At 28.1% G+C, this 17475-nt stretch overlaps 5 protein-coding genes across 5 annotated transcripts; all 5 read right to left on the bottom strand.

Moving 5' to 3' along the window:
- Positions 1 to 3315: 3315 nt before the first annotated feature.
- Positions 3316 to 3780, bottom strand: OCT59_023706 (uncharacterized protein; the record flags this gene model as incomplete). The annotated part of the gene is made up of 1 exon (XM_066134898.1): positions 3316 to 3780. The coding sequence occupies one exon, from the start codon at positions 3778 to 3780 to the stop codon at positions 3316 to 3318; it is 465 nt and encodes a 154-aa protein (XP_065990978.1).
- Positions 3781 to 3801: 21 nt separating this feature from the next.
- On the bottom strand, positions 3802 to 4600 carry OCT59_023705 (uncharacterized protein; the record flags this gene model as incomplete). Its single annotated transcript, XM_066134897.1, has 2 exons — positions 3802 to 4154; positions 4240 to 4600. 2 exons carry the CDS (start codon positions 4598 to 4600, stop codon positions 3802 to 3804), a joined length of 714 nt encoding a protein of 237 aa, XP_065990977.1.
- Positions 4601 to 6248: 1648 nt separating this feature from the next.
- OCT59_023704 (uncharacterized protein) lies at positions 6249 to 6954 on the bottom strand. The gene is made up of 2 exons (XM_066134896.1): positions 6867 to 6954; positions 6249 to 6784 (listed from the first exon to the last, which is right to left on the bottom strand). Exon 2 carries the CDS (start codon positions 6704 to 6706, stop codon positions 6479 to 6481), a length of 228 nt encoding a protein of 75 aa, XP_065990976.1. The 5' UTR covers positions 6707 to 6784; positions 6867 to 6954; the 3' UTR covers positions 6249 to 6478.
- Positions 6955 to 9696: 2742 nt separating this feature from the next.
- Positions 9697 to 11255, bottom strand: OCT59_023703 (uncharacterized protein; the record flags this gene model as incomplete). Its single annotated transcript, XM_066134895.1, has 3 exons — positions 9697 to 10532; positions 10621 to 11034; positions 11117 to 11255. 3 exons carry the CDS (start codon positions 11253 to 11255, stop codon positions 9697 to 9699), a joined length of 1389 nt encoding a protein of 462 aa, XP_065990975.1.
- A 3061-nt stretch (positions 11256 to 14316) lies between these two features.
- On the bottom strand, positions 14317 to 14982 carry OCT59_023702 (uncharacterized protein; the record flags this gene model as incomplete). The annotated part of the gene is made up of 1 exon (XM_025333457.2): positions 14317 to 14982. The coding sequence occupies one exon, from the start codon at positions 14980 to 14982 to the stop codon at positions 14317 to 14319; it is 666 nt and encodes a 221-aa protein (XP_025172317.2).
- Positions 14983 to 17475: the final 2493 nt, after the last annotated feature.

Raw genomic sequence — 17475 nt, 5'->3', positions numbered from 1 at the left:
CATAAAAAAGAAGTAGATTTATATATTGACGCTTATTTTTCTTAATTCGAAACAAGATTCTGCATTCCCCGTCAAATATCCAAAATTATAGTCCTTAAATAACTTGCATCTATATTTTAAAGTTTTTTTTTTCTTCGGAAATTTTTTTAAAACCATTTTTTTTTATTAAAATACTAGGGTCAATACTTGCAAATTTGGATTCATATGTAATGAAAAGACATATTAGAATAGCAATCTTCTAAATTTTAGATATATTTTCGGTTCCATCATTATAAAACATAAATAGTAAAAATTTTAATAAATTTTTTATTATTCATTTTTCAAGTAACTATACATTATCTTATAAAATATACCGTAATTGATGAAAGATTTCAAAATATTTTTTTGCGCATATTGATAATCTCGTTTGGAAGATATTTCACAAAGATAAATGGGTACGGTATATACCGAATATTACTCACAATACTCCATTACCTGGTCATGAACGATCTCGTCGTCGTAATGAAGATCACGTTGGTCTTCGAGAGCATCGAAAATCAAATGATAGGTCTAATAATAATAATAATAATTCTGAAGCAGAACATAATCAATTATCCAGAAATACTTTTTTTTTCTTGCATACTGTTGCACCCTTGAGGAATTTAGTTACCTCATTTAACGATCAAAGAAAAAAAAACTTTTTTTTCGGCAAACGACAGTTGTTCACGCGCGAACAACTTTTTTTTTGTTGCCGAGTTATTGAAATAAAAAAAAATACGAAAAAATATGTTATGAAAAAAATATATAGAATATATATACTTTTTTTTATGAAAATTGACTCATCTTGTATAATTATTCAGAGAATATTAACACGTCGTGTTCTCGTGTTCAATATATCTAACTCTATGTATTTAAAAATGAGTAATATACATATCTAAATTACATTTCATTAAAAGAAATAAATAAGTAATGACTTACTTACTATTGTAAACGTTTGGTAAGAATGTTAACCATCACGTTAATAAGATTTTCATTTTGATCGAAAATAAAGCAAATTTTTAAGACTAAATAAATAAATATGACATAACAGATGATATACTGATGCTTTTGAATTTTACGCCATTCATATGAATAAAATTTGGGGTACACGAACAAATAATTTTCTCTGGTTCGTGATTATAATATGTATGGTCAAATTTGATGCAATTTTAATCACTAGTCAATGAAAAAAAAACAATGTTATTGATAATATAAAAATTGTATAATTAATAAATTTTATAAAGAAACATTAATTTTATAACGTAAAATGAATAAATTATTTGAGATGATCAGGTGATTCAGCATGTAGTACAATGATTTGACATCATCCATGTCGGACATAAAATTATTGTATAAAATACTATTTTTAATCACAAAGCCACTTTAATATCTTAAAATTATATATATCTAACTTCAAATATGATTACTAATCACTAAGCCACAACAAAGTATTGGTTATTATAATCATAAATAATATTATATTATAATAATTAAGCTCCGCACATCATCTCATCAATCTCATCAATTGCAGAATCACGAGATACAATAGATACAATGTTAGTCATCATTTTTTTACTCACGCGTCGCGATTTTTTTACAAATATATATATACTCTCAACATATATATATACCAACAGTTTTTTCTAAAAAAAAAATACTCTCATACTCTACCCTTACGCACAACCCACACTTCCAGCCTACATATCTAATAGAAGATGTAAAGGAAAGGGAACTATAAGAGAAGACCTAGAGAAAGAAGGAAAACGAGAGAAGAGTGAGAAATACACAAACAAACACGCACCATCCACCCATACCCTGTTCCTTTATATATTCTGTATTAGCAGAAAAGACCGTTCTGAAGAAGCCTAATAAACAAAGACGTCGCGTACACCTAAGAAAGGGACGAAGTGACGTCCGTGATCAAATTTTTGTCGATATTTCAGCAAAGTAATAGTAAATATTTATTTCTTTATTATTTTTATACTTGAATCTTTATTATTAATATTAAAAAATCTTTTTTTTATTATAGAGCGATAGGATAAAATGAAGATGGCATATAAAACACTCCACATATTATTTGTGCAGTTTTCAGTTGTTTTATAAACTTATTTCTTAGAGGAGTTCTTGAAAAAGGGTGCGTATCAAATATTAAAAACGCGAAAATTTATTTTTTTTGATATACTTTATATTTGTTATCTGACTGGATCATATTTATTCCTTTTTTTATTTATCAGTTATAGCACTATTTTGTATTGAAACATTAGACAACAGATGAAAGTTCTCTGAATGGTGCATTACCAGTTTTCTAGATGAGTGCAAAATGGCTCAAGAGACTTTAAAAGAGGTGTGTATTTTTTTATTTGCAAAGTGGGTAACTTCCTAAGCTAAAATTAGAACGGATAACTCATTGAGTCGGGGAGTTCACAAATTTTACTTAGGAGGGTACTGGATTTATTTGTTTGGGTTGGGTAAGGGTGAGCAAAGTGGGTAATTCCTTGAAATTACCTGCTTTTCTTTTTTATTTTATTTTATTTTTATTTTTTTATTCCCTTTTTTTATTTTTTTTTATTTTTTTTTATTTCTCTTGTTCACTTGATAACCAACTCAAGCAAATAACATCCTACTTTGTTATTGATAAAGTCTGCTAATTCTAAAGGAGGAATTGGCTATGTCTTCTTTACCATTAAATAAAAATTTAGCACACTATTAATAATTTCTTCTTTCTCATAATAGGTAAATGCAGAGATTTACAATCACTGATAGAATGAAGAAATTTCAACTTTAAAGAAATAATATATGGTAAATAATTAATTTGAAAATTATTCTAAGAATATTATATTTATTTTTTTTCTTTTTTTTAGTTACTAGAAATACTAATTACAAATAAACTGAATCATTTACTGCTAAAATTAAAAATATTATAGGTAATATAGCTTTAGTTGGTGATCCTGGTGTGTGGTAAAGGTATGTCATTATATCAGTCACTAAAGATAAAGTCAACTAAAATCAAAAGATAACATTTAATAAAAAAAATCATTTATTTATTTTTTTTAAAAAAAAACCAAATCACTTAAATATTTGATACTATTATAATGTAAAAATTTCAAATTCGGACTTAATCTATCAAATCTCCATTTTTTATTTACGCTTTTAAATGAGATGTAAACTTTATTTATATTTATATATAAAAAATCCTCTAATACAATAATAACAAAATTTAACTATATCTAAAATTGTATATAAAAGTCCCCCTAGTAAAATATTAATAAATTTTAACTATATCTAAAAATGAAATTATTAAACAAAATTTATAACAAAATCACGAACTTTCATTAAAAAATTTGTAGTTTTTAGTATACTATTTCTAATAATAAGACCAAAATATCCAACTGGTGTAATGTGTTTTATTGTAGCATATCTAGATTTTAATACATCAACAGGTGCTCGTTTTAACATTTTATTTTCATATTCTTTAATACAAGAAATATAATTTTCTGGTGAATAGTTAAGTAATGCTTGAGAAAGAGCTTCAGCATCTTGAATAGCATGTGTTGTTCCTAATCCTAATAACGGACTCATAGCATGTGCTGCATTTCCAATTAATGTAATTCGGCTACTTGTCCACGAATTAATAGTTAATGGATTGATATCTCTTACTTTTCTTAATTGTATTGGATTATAAGTTTTGAATGGATAAGTTTGTGATTCTTTTGGAACTGCTTTAGGAGCTAAATCCCATAATTCTAATAAAACATCTGTCATTTCACTCTCTGGTCTTAATTTTCAAATCATATTTTTAACATGTTCAACAACCGATGCTGGATTATTATCATCAACTTTGAATTTTTCAGTTTCTTCATTATCTAATTCGCTAGAATAAAAATAAGCTATCATGGTTCTATAATGAAGTTCATCAGAGTTGTTTTTATTCTTGAAATTTTGTACTTGTTCAATTGGAATTAAACGTAATGCAATAAGTGTTGAATCTCCATTTAATCCAAGTGTTTTTTGAATTAAACTATTTCCATTGACTTTAATTAGCCTGTCTATTAGATGCTTAGGTACGACAACATTTGCAACAACAAAAGTTGCTCCAATATCGTTAATTTGTAATTCTGGTATTTTTTGTTTTCGAACTAAAGAAAAAAAAAATACGTATCAATTATTAGTCAAACAAAATAAATAATATTTATTTTAATTTATTAAATCTCGAATTCTTACCTGGGAAATTAACTCCACTTGCATCAACTAAAATGTCACAAAATTCTCGTGAACCGTCATCGAAATTTACCCAAACACCTTCATCAGTTTCTTCATATCTAACAAGCTTTTTACCCCATTGAACTGGAACATTTTCTAATAAAACATCTCTAAGTCTATCACGATAAGCAACAGTCACTGATAGGAAATGATCAGGGATCTCAGCGATTTCATAAATATTTTTAAATTGTTTAAATAGAGGTCTTAGTAAAAGATTTCCTTCATGATCATTAGCTGAAACTCCATGGTATTCTACATCAGGAACTGGATTTGGAATTGCTTTTGGAAGATTTAAAGCGACTGAGGACGGAATACAATTCATAAGTGATTTAAATCCTTGAGATGTAAAGCCTACATGATAACCTTGCCATCGATCTAATGTTTAATAACACAAAAGTTTGAGTTAGTCACGTGATATTATCAATGAAAGACTAATTACAAAATTCTACAAACTATTTACCTTTAGGACCAGATTCTCATTCAAAGATCTTTACATTGAATTCTTTTTTATCTTTGTTTTTTATCAAAGAATAATAAAGAATAAGCCTTCCCGGTCCTGCACCGATAATTCCAACATGAAAATTGTGGAATATTTATAATAAAATAATCACAACGAAATTGATATTTACCGAAATTTATCTGAAATTTACCCGAACTTAACCATTTAGCCGAAATTTATCCGACAATTATCCGAAATTGATTTTCCAAAATTTATTCAAGTGTGCTAAAACTATGAGAACAACTACTGTACACTTTATTTACATTCAATTTTCCAATATTGTACTTTAGTATTTGAAAATTTTGTTCGTTTAATTTCTTATTTGTTTGACTTATTTTGTTTTCGAACTTGTTATTTGAAGTTGAAAATTTTAACAGCAGGATTTAAGTATATTTACAATATAAATTGAAATGTGCAGGATTTAAGTATATTTACAATATAAATCGAAATGAACATATTTTAAGCGTTAAAATTCATATAATTAACTTTAAAGTTAGAATTTTACAATTTCAATAATTTTAAATTAACTATTGCCCTTTGTGTTACAACTATGATGATCATTTTATTCACCATTTCATTCATTTGAGTATTAGCCTTATTTATCAACCATATAAGTTGAATAAAATTCCCCAATATGAAATAAATAATATAATCGTTCAGTCGGTAAGATTATTTAGACTTTCATTTACTATTATAGTATTCATTATTGTTATTACAATATTTATGATGTAACAGTACAGCGCCCTTCATAATTTTTATCTACAGTATTAGAATGATACTATATATATTATCCTGGAATTCCATCATATTGGTCGTTAATTCAATTAGGTACTATAAGTAATTATTGAAACAAAATTTTTAATGAAATCTATATATATTTTCATATTTCATATTTGATATGTACAGTCGCCACTGGTTATACAGAATAGGACACAACCGGCTGAATATTGTATTTAGAATATTTAATAGCAAATTAATAGGATAAACCGTTTTGAAAATGGTTGATGAAACTTGACATTAAATGATATTTTGTATATATTTCGGTAATTATTTTATTTATTTATTTATTTATTTATTTTTTTAAAAAAAATATTTATTCTGAACTTGCGTAAATTTTCTAAATTTTTTGCTTAATATTCTCAACTGCCTATTAAAAATATAATGCAAAATATACGTATTGTTACAATCAAATCTGAGTATCCATCAAGAATCATTATGAAAGTAAAGCTAAAAAATATTCTGAAAAAAAAATGTGGAGATAATTACAAAAGATAAATGTAATAAAAATAATTGTAAAGTTTTATTATTGTAGCATTAATTCATCGATCCATTAGGCCTCAAATATTTTATAAATCGTGAGAGTAAATTATGATTATTATTATCCTATAATTATGTGGAGTAGAAATCTGAATTACACTTCATTAAAACAAACAGTAAAACATAGCAGATAGTACGTGTTGACTTTTTTTTTATAAATCACAAATGTTTATTTTATAATATAGTAATGACTTTATTTATAAACAATATCCAAATACGAGAACAATTTACATAAATCAAAGATGTAATTAAGGCTATACTATATTGATGTTGATATATAACGAGAAGTTATCAAATAACTGAAGATCTCACGATGTATAATAACAGAAAAAAAAATAAACAGAAATGTCGAAATTAATTATCATCAGTTTAAAATATAGATATTTAACCAAACATTTTTACAAAATTAATTTCAAAGTTTCCCAAAGGTGTGCTGAATCCTGTTACTTTTCCGACTTTAAAACCTACGCCTCCAACTTTAGCTTCTACACCATCGCTGCTAACAGATGCACCTGTATCAAGATTAGGTCTAACCTTTACTTTAACACCCCCACCGTCAACTTCTACCACATCAATACCTGCCTTCATTTCAAAACCAAATTTTCCAGACATCTTAAATATAGAAGTATAAAAAGTCGATATTATTTTTTGGTTATCGTTACTGATGACTTTATTTTAATATAGAGAATACTAAAAATAGATTAAAAATCTTATTAGAAACAGAAGAGGGGACGTTCAAACAGTAAAGGAGAATCAACAAGCGCAAACTTACAAGATTTAAAAGATAGCAACCTATTAATAAACGAGTAGGGAAAATAAGGCACTAGGTTTGCTGCTCTTGAAACAAATGCAGAGTAAGTAATGAATCAGGGGATATAGAAGGGTTTAAATAATTAAATGTTGATTAGAAATCAATTTACAACCCAATTTAGCATATCAACAAAATCTTCCCGTATATAGTTATATATAAAAACTAGTGAGTTTTCGATTCCGAAAAAGTAGAAGAATCATCGTTCCCATATACATTTTTTAAAAATGCTTTCGATTATCATTTACAACCTAATTTGGTCTCTTACCTTACGTCTATCAAAAAATTATTGGGTTTTTGTCAGTGAATCAGAACCTAATTTTATGTTTACCTCGAAAGAAAGAGGGAAGTAAAGGCCGTGAGAGAAAAAAAATCAAGCTTTTGCTAAAAAAAGCTTAATTTTTTTTCGCTATGCCGCAGCGGGGAATCGTATTAAAGTAGTAATCACTAAATATTAATTTTATTAGTTCAGATTTTTCATAATATTCGATATTTTTAAAAAAGATTTTCGATTAGTAAGTAATAAAAATTTTTCTAGATATAAAAACATTTAAATTCTAAAAATATTATGAGAAATTTAAGAGAATTGTGTAAATGATAATATTTTAGCTTTTCCTTTTTTTTTGCTTTTTTGGCTTAATTTGATTTTTGGAATTTGCTATTATTATGTAGTTATGAATGAATTCTATTTAATGAAATACTTTAAAATTGACACATTCTGAACCATTTTATGACAAAATTTTAAGACGCGTACGTCGCACAAATTTAAAAATTTCCCTCGTGTCGATCACTAATTCTCTTTTACAACTCAATTTGGTATTATTATCCTTTGCAAATTTTCAGCAAAATTCATGTGTAAATGAGATTTTAATATCAATTCTTTTAGTAAAATCTAATCATGATAGATGCCAATTATGCTTTAAAAACTTTGATAAAAAAGACCATTTACGACTTGTTTGGAAATTACAGCTGAAATACTCGTAATTGAGGAAAAAAGTTGTTTGTATAGAATATTCATTTATAAACTAATCTGTCAACAAAATACACATAATAAAATACTATTCACTTTACTATTAAATTATAGTCTTTTTTTTAATAAAATTTGGATTATTCAACAGTTGGTACTGTAACATTATTTGTTATTTTCGAATAGCTGATTTACTAGGAGCTGTAGGAGCTGCTAATAATTTTTTAACTGACGTGCTAGGGATCATGTACAGTATTATCTGCTATACAATGCTTATAATTTCGTATGTTTAATCAAGGAAAATAAGTGATTAACATGTACAAAGAAGTTTCTCAACCCAGATCTCATTCAAGTTTAAAGCTGCTAGCTAAATTTGGGCCAACATTCTAATTTCGACCAGATTTTACAACAATTTCGGCCGAAATAATGACGTAAGAAAATTTAGCGTCAGTTTTTCATAAACATTCATTATATTATGCTTATGGTTTTAGTAATGCTTTGGAAAAAATTTCAGCATCTTGAATGACATGTTGTTCCTAGTAATCCTAATAAAGGCTATTATAGCGTGAGCTGCATCTCTATTATGTAACTCGAAAACTTGTCCACGAGTTAATAGATGTCTCGCACTTTTCTTCGTATAAGATTTGATTGCGGAACTGTTTTTAGGAACTAAATCCCATTATTCTATTAATGAGGTATCAGCCATTTCATATTCTGGTCTTAATTTCAAATCAAACTTTTACGTGTCCAATATCTAATTCGCTAAGATAAAATAATTCTATAATAAAGCACTCAGATTTGTTTTCATTCTTGTAATTCTGTTCTTGTTCAATTGAAATTAAACGTAATGCAATAAATGTTGAATCTCCATTTAATCCAGGTGTTCTCTGAACTAAACTACTTCCAAATCTTTAGGTACAACAATACCTTTGCTACTTCAACATCGATAATTTGCAATTTTGGTAATTTTTGTTTCCGAACTAAAATGAAAATTTACGTAAATTCGTCGTTAGTTAAAAAAATATCAATTAGGTTAAATAAATTATTTTAAAAGATCCAAATATTTTTAGCTGAGAGATAATTTCATCAACATTAATTAAAAATACCACCCCGAAATTCACTTAGGTTCACTTTAACAGACATGTTAGGTTACCGAGACAGATTTTTGAGTTGCTAGGAAGAGCTCATTTGTTATTTATTTTCTGAAAATAAAACTTATTCAAGTTGAACATGGAACAATTGGACATTAATTTTAGTTAAAGAATTTATTGATTTTATTTAATATTTATTTTATTTATTTTATGGCTAGCTAGGAGCACTACATTGAACATTTTATAAGCTACCGATGTATACAAAAAAACAATGTTGAACTTCACCTAAAAACTACAGGTCCTAACTAGTAAAAAAAAGAAAAAAACCTGGCTAGATAAATACCAACTCTAGACGGGGGGATTTTATTTAACATTTTTTATTGTAAATTGTAAATTGGTGGTGCGTTACCATCACGTGATGTATTTATTACAGTATATATTTACTGTATATATAAAGTCCTCTAATACAATAATAACAAAATTTAACTACAGTCGACCCCCTATATAGTCACCCCCTGTATAATCACAACATATAAAATTCCCCTTTATAAGCACACCATATTTTGGCCCAATGTACTAATAAATATATTAGAAAAACCTCCTCTATAGTCACAACATATGACTTTTTTTATAATCACACCCTTTTTTTTCGGTCCCAAGGGGTGTGACTATAAAGGGGGCTGACTGTATATCTAAAATTATATATAAAAGTCCCCCTAGTAAAATATTAATAAATTTAAACTAAATCTAAAATTTTAACAGAATCATAAATTTTCATTAAAAAATTTGTAGTTTTTAGTATACTATTTCTAATAATAAGACCAAAATATCCAACTGGTGTAACTTGTTTTATTGTAGCATATCTAGATTTTAATACATCAACAGTTGCTCGTTTTAACATTTTATTTTCATATTCTTTAATACAAGAAATATAATTTTCTGGAGAATAGTTAAGTAATGCTTGAGAAAGAGCTTCAGCATCTTGAATAGTATGTGTTGTTCCTAATCCTAGATACGGACTCATAGCATGTGCTGCATCTCCAATTAATGTAACTCGGCTACTTGTCCACGAATTAATAGTTAATAGATTGATATCTCTTACTTTTCTTAGTTGTATTGGATTGTAAGTTTTAAATGGAAAATCTTCTGATTCTTTTGGAACTGCTTTAGGAACTAAATCCCATAATTCTAATAAAATATTTGTCATTTCACACTCTGGTCTCAATTTTCGAATCATATTTTTAATATGTTCAACAACCAATGCAGGATTATTATTAATTTTTTCGATTTCTTCATTATCTAATTCGCTAGAATAAAAATAAAACATCGTGATTCTATAATGAAGTTCATCAGAATTGTTTTTATTCTTGAAATTTTGTTCTTGTTCAATTGGAATTAAACGTAATCCAATAAATGTTGAATCTCCATTTAATCCAAGTAATTTTTGAATTACACTATTTCCATTAACTTTAATTAGCCTGTCCATTAGATGCTTAGGTACGACAGCACTTGCAACAGCATAAGTTGTTCCAATATCGTTAATTTGTAATTCTGGTATTTTTTGTTTTCGAACTGAAGAAAAAAAAATACATATCAATTATTAGTCAAACAATAAAATAAATAATATTTTATTTTATTTTATTATATCTTGAATTCTTACTTGGAGAATTAATTCCACTTGCATCAACTAAAATGTCACAAAATTCTCGTGAACCGTCATCGAAATTTACCCAAACACCTTCGTCAGTTTCTTCATATCTAACAAGCTTTTTACCCCATTGAACTGGAACATTTTCTAATAAAACATCTCTAAGTCTATCACGATAAGCAATAGTTCCCGATAGGAAATGATCAGGGATTTCAGCGATTTCATAAATATTTTTAAATTGTTTAAATGGAGGTCTTAGTAAAAGAGTTCCTTCATGATCACTAAATGAAGTTCCATGGTATTCTACACCAGGAACTGGATTTGGAATTGCTTTTGGAAGATTTAAAGCGACTGAGGATGGAATACAATTCATAAGTGATTTAAATCCTTGAGATTTAAATCCTACATGATAACCTTGCCATCGATCTAATGTTTTTTAACACGAGTTTGAGTTAGTCACGTGATATTGAATATAAAAGACATTCCGAATTTCATACAAATTATTTACCTTTAGGACCAGATTCTCGTTCAAAGATCTTTACATTGAATTCTTTTTTATCTTTGTTTTTTATCAAAGAATGATAAAGAGTAAGCCCTCCCGGACCTGCACCGACAATAATTACGGTTGGAACTTTTTCTTGTTGCATTTTCGTATAGTATTATTTATTTTCTTTTTTATAATTTTAATTTTAATTTTTTGTAAATTATTGATAAGAATTGTTCGAATGTATTTTTTTTGACGAATTCCATCATGAAAATTGTGGAATATTTATAATAAAATGATCACAACGAAATTGATATACCGAAATTTATCTAAAATTTACTCGAAATTTCTCCAAAATTTTTAAGTACAATATAAGTGATATTTTAAATTTTAAATATTCTTTAAATTCGTTGATCCGGATGTCGATCAGTTAAAATTCGTAAATGATAAGAATCTGCCGTTGTCACAAAGACAAGTCATTTTCTAATTTTCATCGGAAGGGAAATTAATAATGCATTCGAAAGCTGGCTATAAAATACTGCGTAACATTTTCATTTTGTTGCACTGGATGCAGTGATACCTTACCCACAAAAATGCCAATTAAATGAATTTCATTAATGATGTACAAAATTTCGCCAATTTTTGGAATTCTAATCAATCAACCCAGGGTAGCAGGTGCGGCATATATTTAGTCGGTGATCTACATATACTGTATCTTTATCCCAAAAAAGGAAAGGCCTAGACCGGTCTATGGGCAAATGAGGTGTGTCAGGTGCGTTGATTGATTAATGATTAGATCGGCCCATATGCCCATAGTAATTTTCACTGATTTATAGCCGGATCTCGAATTAAATATATTTTAAGTATATAAAAATACACTTTAACCGTGCATTAAAACATACTTGTACACTTTAATTACAAAATAATTCGGTTTTCCTATAGACAATTAATACAACAATAGTTTGACCAAATTGGTGGCCTAGGACCATACGAATATGTAATGTAGGAAAAATGATTGTATTTTTTTTTTTATAAAATAATCATTAAAACATGGTGAAATAATTCATAAAACTTATATTCATGTATTACGATTAACAACAAATAGTAAAAAACCATCTTAATTCTGATAAATGATGATTATAATAAGATTTTCATTTGTGAAATAAAGAAAATAAAAACACAAATCGGTGTGCAAGTATAACAAGCAATCCAGCACAGCAGGACGACCGGTGGTTGACTGTTTTTCTTTTAATTTTATTATTCCCATTACAAACGAATTATTTCATGACAATTACATAATTTTTTCAGGATAATTACGGACTCCACTTTCATAAGAACGATTCATAATTCTAAGTATATATTTTTTGCAGGCAGTTGAACTGATTGAGTTTTTAGAAAATTGCACAAGAAATACAAGAAATTATATGAAAAAGAATTACTGAAATATCAAATATGTACAAAAAAATGTGAGTCGAAGGGAAACTTCATTGAATACTTAAGGACAGGATTTGGAAATTTACTAGTACAATTAGAACCAATTAGAGGTATCCGATCAAAATCTCGACAGTCACTTGCACGACTAACATTAAAAGTTAAAAAGGTCATTGACAAAGATTTTGATTCTGTAAAATAATTCTTCATCTGAATGCAACTTTTGCAGTTCAATTTTATGGTTCATTGTATTTTTTCACGTGTAAAATATAATAATAATAATAAACTTTTTTTTCTGACGTTTCCGATAATAAACGTGTTATAGTTTTACACGATCGACAACATAATCTCGACAATCCAAAATCTTGACAAGTCATTATATCGACAATTTTGTGATGTGTGTTCTAATAAAATAATTTGTTGCAATATGTAATATTTAATTTAAATGTGTTATAATTTTGTCGGGGATTTTGACTTGTCAGGATTTTGACTTGTCAAGATATTGGATTGTCGAGATTTTGTTGTCGGTCTTGTGTCAATCACTCAAATGATTTTCGAGATTTCGTACCAAAACCTAATTAGAACAGTACGACGGTACTATACTGTATCCGATTTTATAATAAAAATTTAAAAAAAAATAATGGTCTTAAATAGGGCCTTAATTTTATTGAATTACAAATTAAATAATTAAATATAAAATTTTTTTAAAATTATATGATTATCATACAAAAAGCACGAAATTGTACTAATGTACGAAATTCATATCTTACAATGTACGATCCTTTACCAAGTACGGTGATTTTGATATTAACTAAATTTGCAATCATTAAAATGCCTCAACGTTAAAATATTTATGGGAAAAAATTTAATGTAACACAGGATGATCGAGGATACGATCAATCTATTTTAGTGGAATATTTGGTGTGATGAGACAAATAGTTTTTCACGCCCCAGAATACTTATAAAAATGGAAAGGCGGAGGGTGTGACAGGGTGTGATGCCGCAGAATTTTTCGGGGTGCTCTTGGGTAAATTTTTTTTCGATAACAATCTAGACGATTCATTGATGATTTTAAAAAGTTAATTTTCTCTTTATGTATTTTTTTTATTTATAGTAATGGAATATGTACATATACAACGTATATTCTAAAAAGAATTTAGATTAAATATCTACAATTTCCTTTATAAAAAAAACAAAAATAAAATGGAAGCTATTTTAAATTTATAGTTGTAATATATCTCTTGTTAAAAAACGATATTTATAACATTAAATAGCTAAGAAAAATTTAAAAAGTCCACTAAACGTCTTTATAAATTTTTTTCTCCCTTCGTACTCTGAACACAGTTCGTAATCTTTTATCGTTATCGTTCTTTTTGTCCTTCCATCTTTTAATATGTTCAATATAATATTAATAGTTAAATGAGAAATTTTTTAATTAAGAAATATTTAATTATAACTAGCCACATACTATAAATGGGTTAGATATCAATTATTAATTTTATTTGTAAAATTAGAGAAACTGACGGTATATAAGACATACAACGAATTACAAAATCGATAATTTAATTGAATTTGTGAACACACCCACAGTATAACCATTATTATTCGCATGAATCACGTTTTACGAGCTTCATTCTGACATATACATATTATGGTGAATTGCTTTACACAAGAAAAATTAAAAAAAACTATATATTACCCTGTATCCTCGAATACAAGAAAATATACAGCCTTACTTTAAAATTAAATTGTCACTATCTAAAATAACCCGGATATTTTACAAAAAATATATTTTAGAAGCATACTCCATTAGGGAAATTGTCTCCAAAAAAGCAACTTTGATGGCAGCACGTAATAAAATTATCAAGAGTACATGGAGAACCATCAGGCATACATGTAGGAATTAATATAGTGGAGGTGGAAGTGGAGGTGGAAGTGGAGGTGGAAGTAGAAGTAGAAGTGGAGGTAGAAATTAAGGTAGAGGTTGCAAGAACGGTTTTTGTTGTGGTTTTATCTTTGGGGCATGGTTTATAAACAGTTGGGGTACAATATCTGATTTCTGTGCATTTTCCATGTCTATGAATATAGTGTTTCTGTTTATCAGGAACGCACTTAATGGCTTCATGGTCATCTTGTCGATGCCTCTTTTTTAATAAGTTATCAGGAGGGACAAAAGTGGTGCTAGTAGTAGTGGTAGTGGTAGTGGTGGTGGTGGTTGTGGTTGTGGTGGTGGTGGTGGTGGTGGCGGAGGTTGCAGTAGTGGTAGATGTAGTAGTTGTTGTTTTAGGGCATCTTTTTGGGCAATGTGAGGGGTAAACAGTTTTAGTATAATGATGTGCTCTGATAGCAGTGCTGCAGTGTTTATAATGGTGATCATTAGTTGCTACTGATGACGAGAAAAAAAGCATCAAAACGACTAAACCAGTCGTAATGAAAAGAAAATTTCTATTCAACCACATAATGATGAAAATAATAAAAAAAGATCAAATTAATTGAATTAATTAATAGAGGAAAGGAAAAGAGTTGGAAATAACAACAACAATAAAAAGTCGTTTACATTTTGTATATTTATACCTTTTAAATTGTACACCCTATAAAAATTTTCTCCTGTATCTCTCTGTAAAAGCTCCGTGGATTCACGATAAATCCCGTGAATATCTACATTTTATGGAAAAAATATGGAATATGAAACACGGATCAACATTTTTACAGAGACAAATAAACCAATATAACATTGTTTCTAATGTGAAATTGGTACGCATTAATGTTGTGTCACTTGTGTATATTTTACGCTTTAACAATACACCAATCAAAATAATTTTATCAATACTTATCTGCAAACAATGGGATAATATAATGAACGGCAAATCTTATTAAAAATAGAACTATCGCGCATTTTTTTATTACCACTTAAAATTTACTGTATCTGGTAAATCTTCACCTAAATTAGAAATTTTTTTTTTTCAATCACTAGACAAATTCGGAATTTCTTATTATTAAGGGTAGTATATTTATTTTTTATTGATCACAGTGGCTAATTATTATCACGTGCAAATGATCGACATATTTTATTCAAGATTTTGTAAAATTACGGGAAGGAAGCGAAGTTACAAATTAAGATGCAAACTGTGGCGAAGGAGAAAAGATCAGCATATTGAGCTAATTAACCTGGAAAAGGTTGGTCCTTTCGTGTTTTACGCCCATTGGTCAGAATATTTAATATACAGTACGTAATATAAATATCATTACAGTCGTACCTCCATAAGTGCACGCCTATATAACCCGAGCCTGGGCCACGGTCCAGATGCTTATCCTGGACCAGCAAATCTAATTGGATGAGATTGTTTTGTGTAACATTTGTCTTGGAAAAAAAAACAATTCGCGTTTTTTTTAAAAAAAAAGTTACGAAATGCCTTTTTTTAAAGCATTTAATACTACCGTTTTAAAGTAATATGTTATTTAAAATTTGTATTTTGGTATGCATTTTATTAAACTTTATTAATAAATAAGTAAAATTGCATATATAACTTTATAAAAAAGGTCTTTACATTATTTTTTACTGTAATTTTATTATTAAAATTATTTTAACGTTAATATCAAAACAAAAGTACAAAGTAATAGTATTAAAAGTTTTGTTATAAATGTGTAATTTACAACCTTTTTTGAACAACTTTGCTTAACCCCAAAACTTAAAAAAAAAACACTTGATTTCCAGAATAATATCAATATATCATAAAACTCTTCAAAAAGAAAATAAAAAACATTTAGTATTATCATAAAACTACAATAAATACAATTAAAATTAAAATATACAAACTGAAATGAAATATGAAATACTAAGTACTAACATATCACAAAAAAGAATAGAGAAAGAGTGAAAGATAGGAAGAGTAAGAGATAAAATAAATTATGCCGGAGTTATGTAATAAAAGGGCTGATTAGCCAATCAAAAGTTGACTGGTCCAGAATAAGCATCTGGACCGGTGGATCAGGTTAAGGATAGAGCACCCAGAAAAATTCTTCGATCACGTGATCTGTTTACATCGTCACACCCTGTCCGAAGTTTCACTGTTTATATTTATCTGAGGGACTTAGATTTTTTCAAGTAGATGAAATTCTATTTGTCACGTTTTATTCATCACATCCTAAATTCTTCGATCATGTGTCAGTGCATAACGCCGGCCGAGTTCGAAGAATTTTCTGGGTGCCGTTGGGGTAGTTCCTAGGGCCTAGTCATGCACGTGCATTCAGGGAAGGTGTGCACTTAAAGAAAAGCCAATAAAAAAATGGATATTGTTACACAATTGGCAATTTTATTTAAAACTTAATACGTTTTACATTTTTTGATTACTTTCCAATGAAAGTATGCCGTAACTTCCCAACAACCTTTATTGGAGCAAACACCTGCCCTATTTGGCCCCCTTTTTTGGGTCGCTACCGCGGGCTGACAGAAGGAAATAGCATTTTTGAGCGAGAAAAATTAGAAAACACTAAGTGAACCCTGGCAAAACTCATCAAACTGTTCGTTAAGGAGTGAATAAGCAGTTGGTCATGGTAAAATGCGTAAAATAAAAACTTTTCCTAAGCACTTTTTGCCTTTTGTTCCGTCCTGAAATTTATGGACAAGATGATCGGCGGGAAGAATTCCGTCCCCATTTTTTATCGGTTAAGGTTTTTTTTGGTCGGTTCCAACCTCTAAATATCAGGATATTTGAAACACTAAAAGATCATGGATACATGAATAATTTAAATTTTACTTCGAGATTGTGAATTATAAGAGTAACTAATACGAAATTCAAACTTTAAGATAATCGACTGTTTTGTAATTTTACAACGAAAAGTTGCTTGTTTCAATTTATAAATAACATTTCGATTTCCGTCTATTCAAGTTTTCATCATCAAATAACAAGTTCAAAGAACGAAATAAAACGAACAAATAATAAATTAAAAAT

This window comes from Rhizophagus irregularis, chromosome 4 (genome assembly GCF_026210795.1).
Source record: "Rhizophagus irregularis chromosome 4, complete sequence".
Classification (NCBI taxonomy): domain Eukaryota; kingdom Fungi; phylum Glomeromycota; class Glomeromycetes; order Glomerales; family Glomeraceae; genus Rhizophagus; species Rhizophagus irregularis.
The sequence above is the reverse complement of the archived record's forward strand: the minus strand, read 5'-3'. Positions and strand labels throughout refer to the sequence as shown.

Coding starts and splice junctions, on each gene's coding strand:
- OCT59_023704 (XM_066134896.1), bottom strand. CDS start 6,706: ATGTCTGGAAAATTTGGTTTTGAAATGAAGGCAGGTATTGATGTGGTA.